This window comes from Nomascus leucogenys, chromosome 12 (assembly GCF_006542625.1).
Source record: "Nomascus leucogenys isolate Asia chromosome 12, Asia_NLE_v1, whole genome shotgun sequence".
In the NCBI taxonomy this organism is placed as follows: domain Eukaryota; kingdom Metazoa; phylum Chordata; class Mammalia; order Primates; family Hylobatidae; genus Nomascus; species Nomascus leucogenys.
In genome coordinates, this window is record NC_044392.1 from 64,602,338 (window position 1) to 64,623,781 (window position 21,444).

The window sequence follows — 21,444 nt, forward strand, 5'->3', positions numbered from 1 at the left end:
AGGGGAGATGGAGCTTTCTGTAGTGGTGAAGCAGATGGCATTTACAGTAATCCTGAAGATAATAACAAATTCTACTGGTGTGTGGAAGGCAATACCTTTCACCTCAAGTATGCCCAAGGTTGGAGCAGAACTGTAAGTGTTGCAACTGGCCTTAAACGTACTCGTAAAATCCTAGTGTCACAGATTCTGTTGTCTGCATGTCAAACTACATCCTCCAATATGTCATGTAGTCTACATATTATATAAATCTGTCACATTGGAAGCTTTACCCCCCTAAAACAGCATTATAATAAAGCTTAACTCTATTAAGACCTAAAAATACTATAAACTCCTCGAACCAAGTCTAGATGTAAAATAAATACGGCACAGTATGTTTTAGTCTTCACGTTCATTTGTACTTTATTACTTTTATATACAATGTAGCACTTTAAAGGACCCTGAAGGTTAACTGAAGCTATATTAAAATTTTATCTTTCATCGAATCAGATTACTATTTTAGAGAGTTCCCTTCCCTGGGAAAAGCTTTGAGCGTCTATGTACCAAACAGTGTAAAAGATGTTCTATCCTCACCCCCACCCCCATCAATATCCTCCAAAGGGACCTAAGACCTTGAAGCAGAAAAAGAAAAACATTAAATGCTAAATTATCACCTCTGAAAAAATCTGCACATGTGGGTACAAAGGAGAAAAAGGAGGGAGCTGTGCAGGAGAGGTGATAAGAGTTAATCCTGACTTATCTCAAGTCATAAATACTTCTTGACGAGATAACAGAAATCATTAAATCATCAGATTAAAATAAGTGTATATATTAGGTATGTTCTTGCTGTGGCATCTTTATCATTATCTTAATATATCCTATGTGATTTCTCATAAAGATTTTTCTGTCCTTCACCATTATTATTTCAGAAGACCTTGGCCTTTAAGGAATTAGGCACCCCCAGCATCATATGGCCAGGAGGCTTCACCTCTTGCTAGCCCTTTCCCCAGCTAACGCTCATCAGGGGGTGGCCATGAAGGTTACAGTAGGCTTTCTTGCAGCCACTGGGAGCTTCTCAATCTTTGGTGTCCAGACACATGCAGGCTTATCACCTTTCTGGTAATTACGAAGAAGCCAAAGTGGGTACAAAAAGACACTCTTATTAAAAGATTAGATCATATTTAGTGCCAATCCTGAACAAACGATACTTGATTATTTCAGCTAGTTCTGGAAGGAAAGGGGTCTACCTCTCAGGCCTGAGTGTCTCGGTAAGTACTTTAAATGTAGCTGCTTACAGGTCAGTGTGGTGCTCTAAATGTTATGACCTTTTTAACCCCAGAATGACTTGTAAGGTTCTAGGGGGTCATTCAGATTGGAGGGCAGACCCAATCCACTAGCTGCCCTGGGGCGTCCTCCTCTGACTTCAGGCCAGGCCCAAGGACTTAGTAGATACGTTTATTTTGATTCCTGCCATATCCCCAGTGTTTACTGCTCTGCTCAACACATAGTAGGACCTCAGTATATATGTTGACTCACAGACTAAATGGATGATGTCATCGGAAAGGGGCAATTTTTTGGTTTTTGAGTTTTATGTCAATCTGGGAAAGTTAACCAAATCAAGACCTTCCCACTCCACATTGAGGAACACAACTGGAAGGGCTCCAATACATGTTTTAATCTGCCTTAAGTGTTTTCTGTATCTAGCAAGCCCAAATCCCATCCAAACCCTTGATATGTATAGGCTAACAGCCTCCTATGACCAGCGCTTAGTGGTAGAATATATAAAATTGGCTCCTGGGAATTAGAACTAGAGAGGAGGGGCCCACAAATATTTCACTAAAATGAAATCACCCAACTCAGCACCCAACAGGAACCCACAGACCCAGACACGCACGTGTACACCACAAGTCAGTAGATGGAGATAGCACTGTGCACTAGTCTTTATGTTCTCATACAGCAGCTATAAGCCCCTGTCCCTCCCTGGGCTCCAGGCTGCCAGACCAGAGGGCCACAGTAATGCAGAAGAAGAGCAGCTCTGTCCTCAGTCCTGGAGAGTCTGTGTATAAGAGGAGCACGTGAAGGTAGTCACAGCTGCTTAATTATAATACAGGCTTAGGTAGGCCACACGGTTCCGATGCCTTCTAAAGTCTTTGTCTGTGGACAGCTGCAATGAAAGAATGTTGTCTAGATCAATATTCTAATGAGAACCCTCTGCCTCTGGTCTTCCCAGTTATGCAAAAAAAAAAAAAACTGTACATTATGGAGGTGAATCCCAACTCCATAGTAATCTAGCCTTAGTGATTCTCCCAAAATTTGTATGTACATCTACCCTTTATCATCTTACTATAGTGTATACCATGCTAGGAATTATTTACTACTTAGTAAATCCCCAAGCAGTTGGTGGGCTTCTTGAAGTCAAGGACTGTATGTTTAATTTTTGAGTTGTTACCCATAGGCCCTAATGCAATAATGTTAATACATTCGGCATTTAATAAATAATTGTAGAATTAATGAAAATTTCCACTAGGAAAGAAAAAAATCACCTCTGGAATTATGATAGCTAACAGATTGAACAATTACTATGTTATCAGGTACTGTGTTAAATGATTTTCCACATTTTCTTTATAACCTTATCGGATTCATTCTATTGTAATACCCATTTTACAGATTAAAAAACTGAGGCTTTGAAAAGTCAAAAGATTTGCACAAGATTACACAACAAGTAAATACTGCAGCTAGTATTTGAATCCAGGCAGTTTTGTCCCCAGAATCCATGCTCTTAGCTGAATTCTCTATGGCTCCTCAGTGATCTAGTACTCAAGGGATATGTTGGAAAGAGCAATGTATTAGGAGTCACAAGACCCGGGTTCCAGTTGTGAAACCTGCACAAATCACTTAATCCAAAGTTATTTAGGGATCAAATAAGAAAATGTCACTTTTGTTTAGTCATATATACCTTTAAGAATCTAATGAAATAGTGTAATTCTCCAAAAAGTTCCTCACATTCATATACACACAAAATTGTGCATATAATTTTTTGGGATCAAGGACTTCCTGAAGTTCATTCACAGACCCCTAATTAAGAGTCCCTGATACCTATGAAAGTACTAGATTGAATAAGAATCTTCTACAGAAGTCCAATCTTATTACCTCAGCTTTTAGGGTTCTTTTCTGTAGACATGGAACCTGAGCCCAGTCTGGAGATCCAAATTTCATTGGCCAGGCAATTTTTGGCGGTGGCTTCTTCTCTGGGTTGTATGTGCCAGGGCTAGAAATAAAAATACAAGCATCATGTCTAATGAGTTAGTGACCATACACAAACTCCATCAGTACCAGAGCCGTCCCTGAACTAGGCCTAACCTCTTGGAAAAAGGCAACAGATTGATTAGCTTTTTAATTAAGCATGGGATTCCTTTACCTGTTAATGTATTTCAAGTTAGATGTTAGTGTTAAACATCTAACTTGACAATCTTGACATCCAGTTAGAGCACAGATCGACTCCAGATTAAAAGATATTTCTGTACCTCAGTATCTATAGCTGAGAGACGAGAAGGTCCTAGAAGCGGTGGGTGATGAAAGAGATCTAAAGCAGTGATGAATTAGTACTGCCCACTATTTAAAGTTGGTGATAAAAGTGCAGTGATAATCTATCTGCAATGTAGGCAAAGCAAAGCAAAGCATAGCCAGTTAAATTTTCTTGACAATGGGGTCATTTAAAAATTGTCTTTGTTCATCACACTTTGTCTTTTGGTGTAGACTCTTTACTGTCAGGAAATAATGGACTGGACATGGGGGTCAAGACTCAATGCTTCTACTTCCTTAATGCAACTTGAGAAAGTTACATTCACTCTGTGATCCTTGGATTTCTCATCAATAAGAGAAAGTCCTTGATCTTTTGCCCTACAAGTCTATACATTCTGAATAGCTTCCTAAAGCATTGAGAGTAAGCCTGTTGGCCTGCAAGGCCTATGTGCTCCAGCATGCCCTCCATTTCTGTCTCATTTCCTACTTGCTCACTACACTCTAGCCATGCTAGCATGCCTTTTTGTTCGCGTCAAATTCCTTCCCAATTTATAGCCTTTGCACTTGCTGTTCCTTCTGCTAGGAATGCTTGGTCCCCAGATCTTCACAGGGCTGGCTCAGTCTTGTCATTTACATCTCAGGTTAACTGCCATTTCTTCAACCCTTTCTAAAGTAGACTCCAGGCCATCACTCCCTATCATATTGTCATCCTGTTGTACCTTCTTTGTAGCCTGGACAACCTACTTCCTGGTTTGTCCATGACAGTCCCTACCTTATGGCTATTGTCTTGGTAGAATTATTAATAGGCCCCCTTTTACTCTCAGAAGTGTCATGGTTTGACTAACAAATTATATGGTCACTCTATTACTATCGATATTTTCTTGTGTATTTGCTTGTGCTCTGTCTGGACTCTAGAATGTAAGCCCCAAGAAATCAGGAGCCTTGTGTGATGGATTTACTGCAAAATCTATCAAACCTACAAAACTGCCTGGCATATTAGTAAAAATTCATTGAATGAGTAACTATGATTCTACGTTCTACAATGCCAGAAATCTATGAGACAATTAATTAAATCTCTGAATGGTTCCTTATTTAACTGGGATGGTTTGGATGTCATTCCTTCTTTATGTGCTTCTTTTCTTATTACGTACTTCTTTTCCTCCTATTGCTTTTTTGTTGAAGTGCACCAAAAGAGAGGAGACATACCTGGGATAGTAAGTGTCCTTTGGGTAGTTCTTAAATCGAGGCACCAAGACATTAAATGGAGCAAAATTTTGTTTGTGTTTTTCCTGCTGAGGACTTACTTTCTGGTACATGCCTGCATGAGGTGTCGTTTCCTGTTTCCAAGAAAAAGATCATTATGTTACAGAGTGATATGTATATATATACACATAAAGCCTTCCAGGTAGAAAAAACAGAATCATCCTCTTTCTGTTCATAAATCAGCTATGGTTCAGCCACCTCAAGCTACAGAAATAAGTCTTCGGTAGGTAGAAAACCGACACATGGGTGTGGTTCAGCTACCTAGTGATACATAATGTATAAGTTGTAGAAATAAATATAGGATGGGTAGAGAACCAAGGCAACTTATCACAGCCACTACCCTTAACATCTCACTCAGAGATTTTTAGAGATAGTATCTCTGCTCCTTAAGCTCAAGAGTCAGGAAAATGTCCAATAAGAGATTAGGATCCCCTACTGAACTTTACACTTGAAACCCAATCATACAAAAGGGTGGAAAAATTGGAATTTGTTTTTTAACTGACAAGATAATATAATGTATATAAACACAAGCTTCAAATGTTTAACCTCAGGCATCTCAACACTTAAAGCCCTGTGTTGGGACCATTTCTTCACTAAATTGTTTTCCACTCTCCCCAGTACACTCACACCCATATTTGCAATGTTAATGCCCAAGCTTTTCAGATAGGCTTTTTATTTTTTTTATTTTTATTTTTTTTGAGACGGAGTCTTTCTCTGTCCCCCAGGCTGGAGTGCAGTGGCGCGATCTCGGCTCACTGCAAGCTCCGCCTCCCGGGTTCACCCCATTCTCCTGCCTCAGCCTCCCGAGTAGCTGGGACTACAGGTGCCCCCCAACACGCCCGACTAATTTTTTGTATTTTTAGTAGACACGGGGTTTCACCGTGTTAGCCAGGATGGTCTCGATCTCCTGACCTCGTGATACGCCCGCCTCGGCCTCCCAAAGTGCTGGGATTACAGGCTTGAGCCAGCACGCCCGGCCTCAGATAGGCTTCTTAACAGCTTTTGCTTAAATGCCTACTTTTCTTTAATTTCAGGGCATATTCTTTTAGATCACCCCCCTCTTGCTCTCTGCCCTTTGCACGCCTGTGCAAATGCGTGCAAGAATGTGGATAACACTAAAATCCCAGCACATTACCTTCTGTATTGGCTTAAACCTCACAGCTGTTCTGGCTCCCAAAGTATATCCTTTTATACTGGTTGGGATCTTAGATAAGTCGTATGCCAAGCCATATCCCTTTGGGTGGTACATTAAAAAACAAACAAACAAACAAACAAAAAAAGAAAAAACAACACATAGTCAGAGAACATCAGGGCCATCGAAATGGAGTGAGCTTAGCATGTTCCCATCTGAACCTTCTCTGCAAGGGATTATTCTTTCTTGTCTTGACTCCTTTGAGGTCAAGACCATAGAATTACACAAGTAATACAGGTAACTTTGTAGAGGGGTGTGGCTGGATACGTAGACTATAGGACATTGCCATATATTCGAATGAATCAGTCTTCGGAGCCCCACAGAGCTGAACTTACTCTAATGCAACTGTCAGCCTAAGGTTTGGAGGAATGGGAGGGTAACTGGTATTGGCTCAGAGGCCTTTGGAAGTGAGGACGGAGTAGGGATTATATGAAGCTAGGGCTTGCGTTTAATGGAGGTGCAAGGCGGGGAGCAATAATCCTTTAATCTCTGGCATTGGCTGAAACAGCTGCTTGCAGAAGAACAGAGCGCTTTCTTATGCTGGGACTCTGAAGATCTCAAGTCCCATATAATTTTTTCTTTTACGAAACTTGGAAACTTGGCTATCCGTCAATAGCCGGGGAACGGAGGCGCATCTAAGGGGAGGTAAATACTCACATCTGATAAGTAACACCCAGGCCCTCTGTGGGGTGATCCCCTAAGAGGGACAAACTTGTTCCCAATCAAATTTGGGGGATGGAAGTGAGGAAAAAGTTTCCTCTGTTGACATGTTCCAAAAGGGTAGTTATCCGCAGCGTCTAAAATAAAGAGGAGAGGCTCCACGTGAGGGACGGCACCTGGGTCTACGTGAGCGCGTTCCGGGAGGGGAAGGTCGGGGAGACTGAGCAGAGGACAGGGCCCAACCGTGAGCTTACAAAACCTCGCCAAACTCCATGGAGGGGGGCGAAATGCACTTCCTCCCACTTCGTCTTTCCCAAATTCCCCACCCTTCCCCCTACCGGCCCTCTATTCTAGGCTTCTGGCAGCCCTCCTCACCTGCTTTGCTGTAGCACATCGCGAGCTGCTAGGGCTAGCACTTGTGTACTGCGTTGCCAAGGAAACGAAGGCTAGTCCCGTGATTCCCAGCTGCGGAGTGCGGGGATGGGGAGAGGGCCCGAGCGCGCCTGCGCGGCAAGTTGCGGCGTCCACCGAGCCATTACTGGGGCAGGAACCCGCACCTTGGAGCCCAAAGCCCAGGAGATTGTAAACTCAGTAGCTGGGCTGCCGGTAGAGGGTTTCCTGGATTCGTGGCTGTAGGGGCTGCAGGGTTGACGGGGCGGCAAATAGCTTTGGAAGCTGGGCCAAGAGGAATGCGCTGTTGCAGAGGGAAGGACAGTGGGGTTCTGAACGTCCCGAAGTCCAGGCCACCAGCAAGTAAAGTGAAGGTAGAAAGGCAGCCGCTGCAGCGTACCGGGGTGGACTCCCTGGGTAACACCCCAGCAGAGGAGTAGGGGGCAGAGTTGAGCTGACAGCTAGTTCCATATTAGGCTCTTAGACCATTTTTCCTTTTCCTCAAGCCCCTCCAATCAGGTTGCCCATTCTATCCCAGGGGGCCGGGGGAGGGGGCGCGAGGTTTTAAAAGAACTGGAGGCCTTGCGTGGACCGTAGAATGCCACGGAATCAGAGAAGACTAATAGTTTTTTTTCACAAGTTGGGGCAGTCAAATTTCTAAGCCCCAGTTTTCTCATCTCTAAATTGGGAATAAAAATTCCTCTATATAGGGTTGTTGAGAGGATCAAGATGACAGGATTAAAACAGTTCAGAACGTGGTACTTGGTGGGTGACATACAACAGGTTATTATCACTGAAAATAATAACTGAAGAAAAAAAGATCAGAGTGTGTTTTGTCTTTTTTGCCTTTGCCATGGATATTAATACTAGCTTGTTTTCACTAGATTTTTAGGATGGCTTTAGGAGTTGTCCGGGTGTTAGAGGTAACAGAACACCAAGGGTGACTGGTCCATACTTTGACCCTTTACAGGTGTTGACCCTGGAATCTACACATAATCCGCGTTAGCACGGCCTTCAGGGATGATTTTTATAGATCTAAGGTAGACTTTCCTAAAAGGGTGACAGTGACTCCCAGAGGGTGTTTTGGAAATTTGTGGAAGAATTTTTCCTTGTTAAAAATTGTTGGGGTGTTGTTCCTGGCCAACAGGCTAGGGAGGCTAGACATCCTACACTGCATTGCCCAGGCATACAGTGAATTTTCCCATGTCCCACATGACATTCAAATATGTCCTGTTGGACTCTACAAAAATAATTAGTAGTAGTCATATATATTAACATTGTGAAGACATTTATAGGAAATAATGCAGAAAGCCCAGTAATATAGAAGGTTGTTATGATGAGCTAAGCTTAAATGGAATAAAGACTGAAAATTATTGTATAATTTACGCCAAGCATTTTGTCTACTTAAAATACAGTTGCAATAATACTGATAATAAATAAAATGTAAAGAAATGCAATCACCCATTACTTAGTGATGAGGATGTTTTCTAAGAAGTGTGTCATTAGGCGACTTTGTTGTGAGAATGTCATAGACTATACTTAACACAGACCTAGATGGTATAGCCTACTACACAACTAGGCTTATAGTACGGCCTGTTACTCCTAGGCTACAAACCAGTACAGCACATTACCGTATTGAATACTGTAGACAATTGTAACATGATATTAAGTATTTGTGTATCTAAACTTACCTAAACATAGAAAAGGAACAGTAAAACTATGGTTTAAAATTAAAAATGGTACACCTATATAGGGCTGCTCCATTGTAATTTTAGGGAGCCACCACTGTATATACACTTCATCATTGATCAAAATGTCTTCATGCGGTGTATGACTGTATTGGTATGGATTTGATGATTTTTACTTTCATTAATAATTTAGGTAATATTAACGTTTGTAGGTATTAATGTGCTTTTTGAAAATAATGTTTACATTATTTGTGACATGAAACATATTTCGCAAAGTGTCTTGAAAATGTGGTAATCCATTCTTACTTTGGTAGACTGGTTTGCTTCAGACTAATTCTCCAGCTGAGAACAGGTGAATTGAATAAGTAAAATATATATGTTTGAAGATATCAAAGATATATCCAGAAAGAAAGAACATTCAGAGCCAAAATCTCAGCGAGAAGAGAAGCCCAAAGTGGTGAGTTCAACCTTGGTGCTGCTGTTCCATTGGAACGCTTGCTAAATAAAAAGCTGGCTGAGAAGCAGAAGATTTGAGCAGAACTTTGGTTAGACAGCCTCTGAGAACTTAGAAACAAGATTTAGGTTGGCCATGGAGAAGGGGAGACTGGAAAACACAGTTTGAAGTTTAAGTCGGAACTTCAAAGAGATAAACCCTAGGAATAAGGGTAAACCATAAATAGACCAGCTGTCAAAAAACCCTGAAGTTCAGCTTTGCACCAATTCAGTTCCTAGTTGCATTAAAGTGATCTACTGCTATCCTTATTGCATGTAATAAACAAAAGTAAGTATTTTCTGAAGATATCATCCAGAGACTCAACTAATTTTTACAATCTTTTTCATGCAAAATGTTTGGCATTTGATATAAAACAAGAGCTTATAATAAAAGAGAGTAGAAACAGACCCACAGAAAAATCCAGATATCGGAGTCATCAAACATGGACTTTAAAATAACCATACTTGGTTTGAGATTTTGGAGAAAGCAACAGGACTGCAAGGTGAACATAGGGAAGCCAAAGAAAGCAAGGAAATAACATAAAGCAAATGCTTGACTTCTTAGGTAAGAGGCTAAAAGAAAAAGATCAGACTCTAAAAACAAAGTCAATAAAGATCCCAGTATACCCAAGGAAAGAGAAATTTCCCATCAATCTCTGTTCATATTACCAATGTGATCAACGTAACTTAACTGGGCCCATCTACATCCTGATTGATGCAAAATTTATCAACTTTTCAGTAAAGCCAGACCGAACATCGTATAGTCAAAGACAGACTGTCTATGTGTCATGTGTATCTCCTGTATAACCATCAGTGTAATGATAAGAGGCTAATGAAGAATTTCAGCTAGCTCTAAGACATGCCAAAATGCCAGTTTTTGAATGATGACCATGCACGAAGGAACTCATGCAGGTGTCTGCTAGTACCAGGGAATACTTAGACAAAGTTTTATAGTGTAGCCAGTTTTGATGAAGACCTTAAGAATTCAGTAGTTTCCATCATGCACATTTTATAGTATCAAGAGGATGCCAGATGTTTATGGAGACTGTTATAGCTTTATGAGACAGTTAATGGCTTTTCTCACTTGACTGTCTCTGAGGACATATAAGAATTATTATTATTCCAGGGGATTACTTGCTCTGTTGCAAGTAAATTGTTGCTCTGGTCTAATTAAATGAGGATAAGTAGATTCAATTTTTGGTATAATGTTTTAAATAGATTTGTCTCATTTTAGAATTATTGAATTAAATAATAATCAATTCAACACAGAGGATAAAGCTGATTACCATATTTAAGAAATTAAATGACAAGATGAAGAGTTTAGAAACAATAAATGAATTGAATAAAATTGTAGAAATAAAAAGTATTATTGCTGAAAATAATAATTCAACGTATGGGTTTAACAACAGATTAGAAAAGCTGAAAAAAAAGAATGAATGGACTTCCACTTCCAAAATAGCAGCATAGAAGCAAACTGGCTTTACTCTTGCCTCCTCTAGAAAACCAAAACCAAATATACAGCAGTAGGATTATCACCAACAATATCCCAGAATTCAAATATGAAAACAGTTGCCAGGTCCATGAGAAGTGAAAAAATTCCAAGCAGATGGTAAGAGAATTGGACTTCCACATCTGTGGCACCCCTCCTGCCATTCTGCCCAGAGCAAGCATGTGGAAAATTTTCCTCCAGCTCAGTTTCTGCATTGGAAAAAGTGATATTGAGATGGACAACCAGTTTTCCCACTATCTTGGGTTTCCTTGCAGAAGATATGCCCCGGCCTTAACCCACAGGAAGCATCACAGTGCCTGGGGGGAGAAATATACCTGAAAACAGGCAGAGGCAAAGGGAGGAGGCAGGATTACCTAACCAGCCCTGAAAACTCTGTAACTCAGCTAAAGGAGATGCCAAATCACAGTGGCCGTTCAGCAGCGCAAAGCTGTAGGAAGTTCATCCCACAGGTCTCCTGGGCACAAACCCCTAGCTGGCCTTCTCACACTAAGAATTTATCTCAACAAGGGATATCTCAACAAGGGGTTCCACTTTTGGCTCCAAGGCTGATGCTCTTGCCAGGTCTCAGTTTGTGGAAAGAGAAAGGGACCAAGAAGGCAAGGCCTGAAAGTTGGACACATCATTTCCACTCATGTGCAGAACTTAGACATGGCCACCTGGATACGGTATTCTTTCTTTTTTTTTTTTTTCGAGACGGAGTCTTGCTCTGTCGCCCAGGCTGGAGTGCAGTAGCGCAATCTCGGCTCACTGCAAGCTTCGCCTCCCGGGTTCACCCCATTCTCCTGCCTCAGCCTCTCCGAGTAGCTGAGACTTACAGGCGCCCGCCACCACGCCCGGCTAATTTTTTGTATTTTTTAGTAGAGACGGGGTTTCACCGTGGTCTCGATCTCCTGACCTCGTGATCTGCCAGCCTCGGCCTCCCAAAGTGCTGGGATTACAAGCGTGAGCCACCGCGCCCGGCCAGATACGGTATTCTTAGCTGGCAGTTTTTTTCTTTCAGCACTTTGAAAATGTCATTACACTTACTCCTAGCCTGTATAGTTTCCATTGAGGAATCTGTTGCTGGATGAATTGGGGATCCTTATATGTTATTTGCTTCTTTCCTCTTGCCGCTTTTAGGATCTTCTCTTTCTCCTTGACCTTTGAGAGTTTATTCCTTGGGGTAGTCTTATTTGAGTCATATCTGTTTAACGTTGTCAGACCTTACTGTACATAGATGTTTATATCGTTCTCAAGTTTTGGAAAGTTTTCTGTTATTATTTCTTTGAATGAGATTCCACCCCTTACTCCTGCTCGACTCCCCCTTGAACACCAATAATTCTTAGATTGGGTCTTTTGAGGTAATTTTGTATATCTTGTAGGAAATTTTCTATGTTTTTTATTCTTTTTTTTCTTTTTCTTCTCTGTTTCTTTTCTTTCTTTCTTTCTTTCTTTTTTTTTTTTTTTTTTTTGAGACAGAGACTCACTCTGTCACCCAGGCTGGAGTGCAACGACCCCATCTCAGCTCACTGCAACCTCCTCCTCCCATGTTCAAGTGATTTTTCTGCCTCAGCCTCCCAAGTAGTTGGGATTACAGGTGCAGACCACCACGCCCAGCTAATTTTTGTATTTTTGGTAGAGACAGAGTTTTGCCATGTTGGCCAGGCTGGTCTCAAACTCCTGAGCTCAAGTGATCTGCCAACCTCAGCCTTCCAAAGTGCTGGGATTAACAGGCATGAGCCACCTTGCGTGGCATCTGTTTATTTTCAAATAATCCATCTTTGAGCTCACTGATTCTTTCCTTTCATTGATCCAGTCTGCTGTTGAGAGCCTCTAATGAATCTTTCAGTTCAGAAAATTCTTTTCTCAGTTCCATTTTTAAAATTTTTAAAAATTGTCATTTAAATCTCTTTAAAATTTCTCTGATAAGTTTCTGAATTGCTTTTCTGTGTTATCTTAGAGATCACTGAGTTCCCTTAAAACTGCTATTTTGAATTTCTGGTCAGAGAACTCACATATCCTGTCTCAGTAGGGTCAGTTACTGGTTCCTTGCTTTGTCCATTTGGGGAGGTGATGGTTCCCTGTCTGCTTCTGTTTCTTGTGAATGTACATCTGTGTCTTGGCATTGAAGTATGCCTTTTCTGTCTGGCTTGTTTTGGTTTTTATTGGATATATTTACTATTAGATTCTTTACTGCTAGGTCGCTGCCTCCTTTTGAGCTCTAGGTGGTGCCCTAAGCCCAGATTTGCCTCAGCTCTAGTAAATGATTGGAGCCCTGCCCTTCCTAAACTCGCCACTTTTCTCTCTGAGATTTTGGCTTTGCATGTTCTTTCTTTCTTGGTATATCTTTGATATCGTCAAACATACATATTTTAGTTATTTAGTCCAGCCTTTTCTACCTGTTCTCAGCTGGAGAATTAGTCTGAAGCAAACCGGTTTACCGATGCAAGAAAGGATTACCATATTTTCAAGGTACTTTGTGAAATATGCTTTATGTCACTGATAATGTAAACACTGTTTTCAAAAAACACTGTGATTACCTACAAATATTAATACTACCTAAACTATTAATGAAAGTAAAAAGCATCAAATCTATACCAATACAGTCACGTACCACCTAAAGACATTTTGATCAACGATGGACTGCATATGCAATGAGAATGACAGACCAGGCCTTCCAGCTCGGAATTGCCTACTTCAGTTTGTGAGGTTCTGAACATCAGCAAGAGGGCTGATTGCAGATGCCTGACATTTGTTTCTCACACTCCCCAAAAGAAGAAGTTACCAAGGCAATGAATAATTAGCTAAGATTTGACCAGAGTATCAGACAGAGAGTGCTATAGTACAGTGGGGGAGTAAAGATGCATCTGTGGTCATGGGAAGTCCAGGAGGGCAGAATGGAGGCACCCTTCCTCTGCAGCCTCTCCTTCCCCACCTGAATCAAATCTGCTGGGAGTCAGGAGGGACTTCCCATTGTGGGGAAAAGGTAAGCAGAAGATTCCCACCAGTCACCACAAACACCTACAGTCCTTACAACAGGAGAATACCACAGTCCTCATGAGCCCTGAGCCCAGTTTGGAGATATGCTGGGAAATCACACAGCTGCATTGCCCCAGATTAGGAGCACAAGGGTATACACCTCACCCCTCTATGAGCCAAGCTGCTGCAGCATGGAGCCATCTTGAGACCTGAGGTACTTCTGGAGTGCTTCCTTCTCTGGGGGCCAGTAGCCACTGCACCTCTCCAGCACTGCAGCTCCATCTTTATTCCACAAGCTTCCACTGGTGGTTGAATGTTGCAACTCCAGCAGTGTGGAGCCTGATCTAGGATAGGCTGTGATGCTGGTCCTGTACAGCAGGGAAACCAATTCCCACTACTTTCACCTCCATCCAGGGGAATAGCCTGAAAGTTCCATCCAGGGTGAACTTGCCTTCAGGCCAGCGAAACTGCTGTTCACCCTCCCCCGACAGGAGAGACTCTCAAGCCTCTGAGCAGCTGACATGCTCCCAGGCCAGTGGAGTGGCTATGGGCCTGCATCCAAGGCCTGAAAAACAGCCCTGAGATGCCCTACTCATTGCAGACAGGCCCTTGACCTGTCCATTGCCCCTGTGCCCACAATTAGAGCTTGAGAAACAGCTCCACAGGTGGCACCTGGTACAAACGCCTCTGGGCTGGTGGAGCAAATATGTATCTATGCCCCAGGACTGAGAAATTCACAGGTCACCCCTGGAAGGCAAGCCCCCAGGCCAGCTGAGCAGCTGTTTGCTCATGTTCTGGGCCTCAGAAACTGTCCTGTGGGTTACCTCCTGCAGACACATCCCTAGATCAGCCAAGCAGCTATGCACCATTGTCCCAGGCCCAAGAAGCAGTCCCACAGGCCACCCCTCCAGACCAGCTGAGCAGCCCTGTGTCTGTGTCTCAGAAAAGCCCTGTGCATACCTCCAGACCAGCCAAGTAAACCTTGAACCTACATGCCAGACCTGAGAACCAGCCCCACAGATCACCTCAAGCAAAGATACTCCTAGGCCACTTGAGCAGTCCTGTGCCTACATCTCAGGCCTCTGAAACATTCCTGTGGTCTACTGTCTGCAGAAATGCCCACAGTCCAGCCAAGTAACTGTGGGTCTGTGTCCCAAGCCACAGAAAAAGCTTTATAGGCCTCCCACTGCAGACTCATAACTAGACCAGCCAAGAAGCCATATGACCACAATCCGGGCCTGAGAAACAGCCTGATGGGCTACATATGACAAACATGGCCTTAGGGCAATGAAGCAGTCATAGAGTTGGGTCCCAGACCCGAGAAACTGCTGTGGGTTGTCTCCAGAAGACACATCCTCAGGCCAACCAAGAATTCAAACAACTGCATAACAGCCCCACAGACTGCCCAGGCAGGCACACCTCCAAGTAACCACATGCCCATTCTACTAGCCAGAATAACAGCCATGTGGCTCAAATCCTGGTGATCCAGACTCCAACTTGGCCAACCCACCCTATGCACACACATGCCCCGATCTGAAAAACAGCTTAGTGAACCCACTGTGACAAAACTAAATCATCATTGCCACCAATTCTCTTAGCCTAAGCCACTGAGAAACTCTCAAATGCCATCATTGTGGTTTATAGTTGGTCACTACATGGAGAACACACTACTACTCCACCTAGAACAAGGCCAATGCACCCTCCCTGAACTGACATCCCAAGACCCATTCATATAAATAAGTCTTTCTTTATGAAACCTACTGCATAACATTTGAAGAGATGACTTTCCTATCAGATGTGTAGAAATCAATGTAGGGACACATCAACATGACAAAGCAAGAAAACATGTCGCCACCATACACCAAAAAAAATATTCTCCAGTAACAGACCCCAATCACAAGGAAATATATGGAATGCCGCCCCCAAAAAAGAATTTAAAATAATAATATTAAGCAATCCTAGTGAGATACAAAGAATGCAGGTAGACAATTCAGTGAAATAAGGAAAACAGCTCATCATTTGGATAAGAAATTTAACAAAGGGATAGATATCATAAAAAAGAACCAAACAACTCCTAGAGCTGAATAATTCAATGAATGAAATAAATAAATATACAATTAAGAGATTCAAAAACAGACTAGACTAAGTAGAAGAAACAATTTCTGAACTTAAAAGACATGTCCTTTGAAATAACACAGGCAGATTAAAAAAAAGAAGAAGAAAGAATTAGAATGAAGAAAGATTACAGGATTTATGGACATCATTAAGTCCATACTATGGGCATTGCAGAAGTGAAGAGAAAATGTGAGAGAAACATATTTAAATGAAATAATATCAAAAAACTTCCCAAGTCTAGGGAGAGAGACAGACATCCAGGTTCAGGAAGCTCAAGAATGCTAAATTGATTCCACCCAAACAGGTCCTGAGGCACATTGTATTCAAATTGTCAAAAGTAAAAGACAAAGAAAGAATTTTGAAAGCAGCAAGAGAAAAGTATCAAGTCACACACAAAGGAATGTCTATTCAACTATTAGATTAGTAGCAGATTTCTCAGCAGAAACCTTGTAGGGCAGGTGAGAATGGGTTTGATATTTTCAAAGTGCTTTGAGTTTTCAAAGTGAATAGAAAAAACTGCCAGTCAAGAATATTATTCCCAGTAAAGATATTTTTCAGAAATGAAGGAGAGGAGAAGAGGCCAGTTCATCTCCCATGGGTCCCCACAACTGCTCATCACCAGACGAGGAACCCCTGGCTTGGGCCCACAGCACAGACCCTCCATCCTGGGCTGATTGCACTGAGTGATTGCTGAACTGCATCTCTTTGGGGTGGAGCCCCCAGGAGACAAGCAAGTAACCTTTGGCCACAACCACTGCTAAGATCTCTTCCTCTGCTGCCTCCATGGTGGGGAAGAAACATAAGCACTGAGATCACCCCAGAGCTGCAGTGAGCAGATCAGGAGTGCCAAGTCACAATCTACAGCCAGCACTGAAGCGGGAGAGGAACTCTGCAATTTCAGAGCATTGAAAAAGAAAATGCTGCAACTGTGCAGAAACATAGGGAGCTGCATAACCGAGCAAGAGTCCACCGACTGACCAATAAGCCTAAGTGCCACTTGCTGGATCACACCCCAAAGCTTCTACACCAAAAATACCTCACTAACAAACCTCCCTCTGAAACCAGAGACAAGAAGTCAGCTTCAAATAAAGGCCCTGCACGAAGCCTCAGCCTGGTGAAAACATCCAGAAAAGAAGTCTAGTGATTGTACTCAGTCTACACTGCAGTTAAACGAACATCCACAGACAGAGATGAGAAAGGACAAATGCAAGAACTCTAGTAACTCAAAAGGCCAGAGTGTGGTTTGTCCTCCAAATGACCATACTAGCTCTCCAACAAGAGTTTTTAACTAGGCTGAACTGGCTGGAATAACAGAAATAGAATTCAGAATATGGATAGGAACAAAGATTATCGAGATTCAGGAGGATAGCAAAACCCAATCCAGGAAAAATAAAAATCACAATAAAGCAATACAGGAGCTGAAGGACAAAATAGCTGGTATAAAAAAGAACCTAAAGGATCTGACAGAGCTGAAAAACACAATACAAGAATTTCACAATGCAATCACAAGTATTGATACCAGAATAAACCAAGCTGAGGAAAGAATCTCAGAACTTGAATACTGGTTCTCTGAAATAAGACAGTCAGACAAAAATAAAGAAAAAAATGAAAAGGAATGAACAAAACTTCTGAGAAATATGGGATTATGACTGGGTGTGGTGGCTCATGCCTGTAATCTCAGCACTTTGGGAGGCTGAGGCAGGCAGATCATCTGAGGCCAGGAGTTCAAGACCAGCCTGGCCTACATGGTGAAACCCTGTCTCTACTAAAAATACAAAATTAGCCAGGCACAGTATTGCGTGCCTGTAGTCCCAGCTATTCAGGAGGCTGAGGCAGGAGAATCACTTGAACCTGGGAGTTGGAGGCTGCAGTGAACTGAGATTGTGCCCCACTGCACTCCAGCCTGGGCAACAAGAGCAAAACTCCATCTCAAAAAAAAATATATATATATACATGTGTATACATGTATGTATATATACGTATATGTATATATATACATGTATATATATACGTATATATATGGGTTTATGTGAAAAGGCCAAATTTATGAATCATTGGCATCCCTGAAAGGGAGGGGAAGAAAGCAAACAACTTGGAAAACATATATCAGTATATCATCCATGAAAACTTGCCCAACCATGCTAGAGAGGCCAACAGTCAAATTCAGGAAATACAGAGAACTCCTGCAAGATTCTACACAAGAAGATCATCCCCAAGACATACAATCATCAGATTTTCCAAGGTCCAAATGAAAGAAAGAATGTTAAAAGCAGCTAGAGAGAAAGGTCAGGTCACCTACAAAGGGAACCCCATGAGGCTAACAGGGGACCTCTCTGCTGAAACCCTGCAAGCCAGAAGAAATTGGAGGCCTATATTCAACATTTTTAAAGAAAAACAGTATTCAACCAAGAATTTCATATCCAGCCAAATTAAGCCTCCTAAGTGAAGGAGAAATAAGATCCTTTTTAGATAAGTAAATGTTGAGGGAATTCATTACCAGGCCTGCCTTACAAGAGATCCTGAGAGGAGCACTAAATATAGAAAAGAAAGACCACTACTAGCTAACACAAAAACACACTTAAGCACACAGACCAGTGTAATTGTAAAGCAACTAAACAAACAAGCCAACATAATAACCAGCCAACAGCACAATGATAGGATCAAATCCACACATACTAATATGAACCTTGAATGTAACTGGGCTGAATGCCCCACTTAAAAGGCACAGAGTGGCAAGCTGGATAAAAAAGCAAGACCTAATGGTATGCTGTCTTCAAGAGACTTATCTCACAAGTAATGATGCTCATAGGCTGAAAATAAAGTGATGTAGGAAAATCCATCAAGTAAATGGAAAACAGAAAAAAGGAAGAGTTGCCTTTTAATTTCCAACAAAACAGATTTCAAACTAACAAAGATAAAAAAAGACAAAGAAGGGCATTACATAATGGTAAATGGTTCAATTCAACAAGAAGGCCTAACTTTCCTAAATATATATGCACCCAATACAGAAGCACATGGATTCATAAAGCAAGTTCTTAGCAACCTGCAAAAAGACATAGACTCCTACACAATAATATTGAGAGACTTCAACACTCCACTGACAGTATTAGACAGATCATTGAGGAAGAAAATTAACAAAGATATTCAGGACCTAAACTCAACATTGGACCCAATGGATCTGATAGACCTTTACAGAACTCTCTATCTAAAAACAACAGAATATACATTCTTTTCATTGCGACCTGGCACATACTCTAAAATCGACCACATAATTGGACATAAAATAATCCTCAACAAATGTAAAAGAACCAAAATCATACCAAACACACTCTTAAACCACAGCACAATAAAAATAGAAGTCGAGACTATGAAAATCACTCAAAACTATGTAATTACATGCAAATTAAACTATATGCCTCTGAGGGACTTTTGGGTAAACCATGAAATTAAGGCAGAAGTCAAGATGTTCTTTCAGCCAGACGCAGTGGCTCACGCCTCTAATCCCAGCACTTTGGGAGGCCGAGGTGGGCGGATCACGAGGTCAGGAGATCGAGACCATCCTGGCTAACACAGTGAAACCCTGTGTCTACTAAAAATACAAAAAATTAGCTGGGCAAGGTGGCAGGCGCCTGTAGTCCCAGCTACGCAGGAGGCTGAGGCAGGAGAATGGCGTGAACCCCGGGGGGCGGAGCCTGCAGTGAGCTGAGATCACGCCACTGCACTCCAGCCTGGGTGAAAGAGCGAGACTCTGTCTCAAAAAAAAAAAAAAAAAAAAACTTCTTTGAAAATAATGAGAACAAAGATAACAACATACCAGAATCTCTGGGACACAGCTAAAGTAGCGTTAAGAGGAAAATTCATAGCATTAAATGCCCACATCAGAACATTAGAAAGATCTCAAATTAACCTAACTTCACAACTGAAAGAGTTAGAGAAGCAAGAAAAAATCAACCCCAAAGCTTGCAGAAGATGAGAAATAACAAAAATCAGAGCTTAACTGAAGGAAATTAAGACAAAAAAAACTTCAAAAAATCAGTGAATCCAGGAGTTGGCTTTTGGAAAAATTAATAAAATAGGCCACTAGCTAGACTAATAGAGAAGAAAAGAGGGAGGATCCAAATGAATACAATTAGAAATGATAAGGGAATGTTACAACTGACCCCACAGAAATAAAAACAACCATCAGAAACTACTAAGAACACCTCTACACATAAAAACTAGACAACTTAGAAGAGATGGATAAATTCCTGGACACATACACCCTCCCAAGACTGAGCCAGGAAGAAATTAATTCCCTGAATAGGCCAATGACAAGCTCTGAAACTGAATCAGTAATACATAGCCTACAAATGAAAAAAAGCCTGGGACCTGATAGATTCACAGCAGAATTCTACCAGAAGGACAAAGAAGAGCTGGGACCATTTTCCTACAGAAATGATTCCAAAAAATTGAGGAGGAGGGACTCCTCCCTAACCCATTCTATGAGGCCAGCATCATCTTGATACCAAAACCTGGCACAGACACAACAAAGAGAGGTGGATATTCAAATGCAAAAGAATGAAACTGGACCTCTATCTCTCATGATATAAAAAAATCAACATAAGATTTATTAAGGATTTAAATGTAAGACTTGAAACTATAAAACTACTAGAAGAAAACATAGGGAAAACACTTCAGGACATTGGTCTAGACAAAGACTTTATGGCTAAGACATCAAAAGCACAGATAATTAAAAAATAGGCAAATTGACTATATTAAACTAAAAAGCTTCTGTGCAGCAAATGAGGCAATCAATAGAGTGAAGAGATAACCTGTTGAATAGGAGAAAATATTTGCAAAGTATTCATAAACAGGGACTAATATCCACAATATACAAGGAAGTAAAACAACTCAAAAATAAAAAACAAATAATCTCACTAAAAATTGGACAAGAGACATGAATAGGCAATTTTCAAAAGAAGACAAAGAAATGACTAATGTGTATATGAAAAAAAGCTCAACATTACTAATCATTGGAAAAATGCAAATTAAAACCACAATGAGATACCATCTTACCCCAGTTAGAATGGCTCTTATTAAAAAGACTAAAAATAGCAGATGGTGGTGAAGATGTGGAGAAAAGGGAACTCTTATATATTGTTGGCAGAAATGGGAATTAGTATAACTACTATGGAAAACAGTATGGAAATTGCAAAAATCTGGAAATAGAACTACCATATGATCTAGCAGTATATCAAGGGGATACCTGCATTCGTGTGTTTATTGCAGCAATATTCACAATTGTAAAGATATTAAATAAACAGATGAATGGATAGAGAAAATGTAGTATATATACCCAATGAAATACTATTTGGTTATAAAAAAAAGAGTGAAATCATGTCACTTTTAGCAACATGGATGGAACCCGAGGTCATTATGTTAAGTGAAATAACCCAGACACAGAAAGACAATGTCACTTATATGTAGGAGCTAAAAAAGTTGATCTCATAAAGGTAGAGAATAGAGAGTAGAATGATAGATACTAGAGGCTGGAAAGGGTGAGTGGGTGGTGGGGGATGAAGAGAGATAGGTTAACAGGTACAAACATACACTTAGATACAAGGTGTAAGTTCTGTCATTCAACAGCAGAGTGACTATGGTTACTGATAGGAAATTGTATATTTCAAAGTAACTGGAAG

The 21,444-nt window shown here is 41.2% G+C and overlaps 1 protein-coding gene across 2 annotated transcripts; it reads right to left on the minus strand.

Moving 5' to 3' along the window:
* Positions 1-388: 388 nt before the first annotated feature.
* Positions 389-7,100, minus strand: PIFO (primary cilia formation). 2 transcript variants are annotated; one of them, XM_003267963.3, is made up of 6 exons: positions 6,989-7,086; positions 6,611-6,750; positions 5,897-5,995; positions 4,705-4,835; positions 3,127-3,244; positions 389-2,140 (listed from the first exon to the last, which is right to left on the minus strand). In XM_003267963.3, the coding sequence occupies exons 1-6, from the start codon at positions 7,005-7,007 to the stop codon at positions 2,072-2,074; spliced, it is 576 nt and encodes a 191-aa protein (XP_003268011.1). In that variant the 5' UTR covers positions 7,008-7,086; the 3' UTR covers positions 389-2,071. The 2 variants fall into 2 exon arrangements, with proteins under 2 accessions (XP_003268011.1, XP_003268012.1); XM_003267964.4 differs by lacking the exon at positions 5,897-5,995 and having other exon boundaries at positions 1,632-2,140; positions 6,989-7,100.
* Between the last annotated feature and the right edge of the window lie 14,344 nt (positions 7,101-21,444).

Excerpts from the sequence above, each read along its gene's own strand:
- PIFO (XM_003267963.3), bottom strand. Across the intron at positions 3,245-4,704 it reads AAGGACACTTACTATCCCAG|CCCTGGCACATACAACCCAG; the intron begins GTATGTCTCCTC and ends TTTTATTTCTAG. Across the intron at positions 2,141-3,126 it reads AAAGAACCCTAAAAGCTGAG|CTGTCCACAGACAAAGACTT; the intron begins GTAATAAGATTG and ends CTTTCATTGCAG.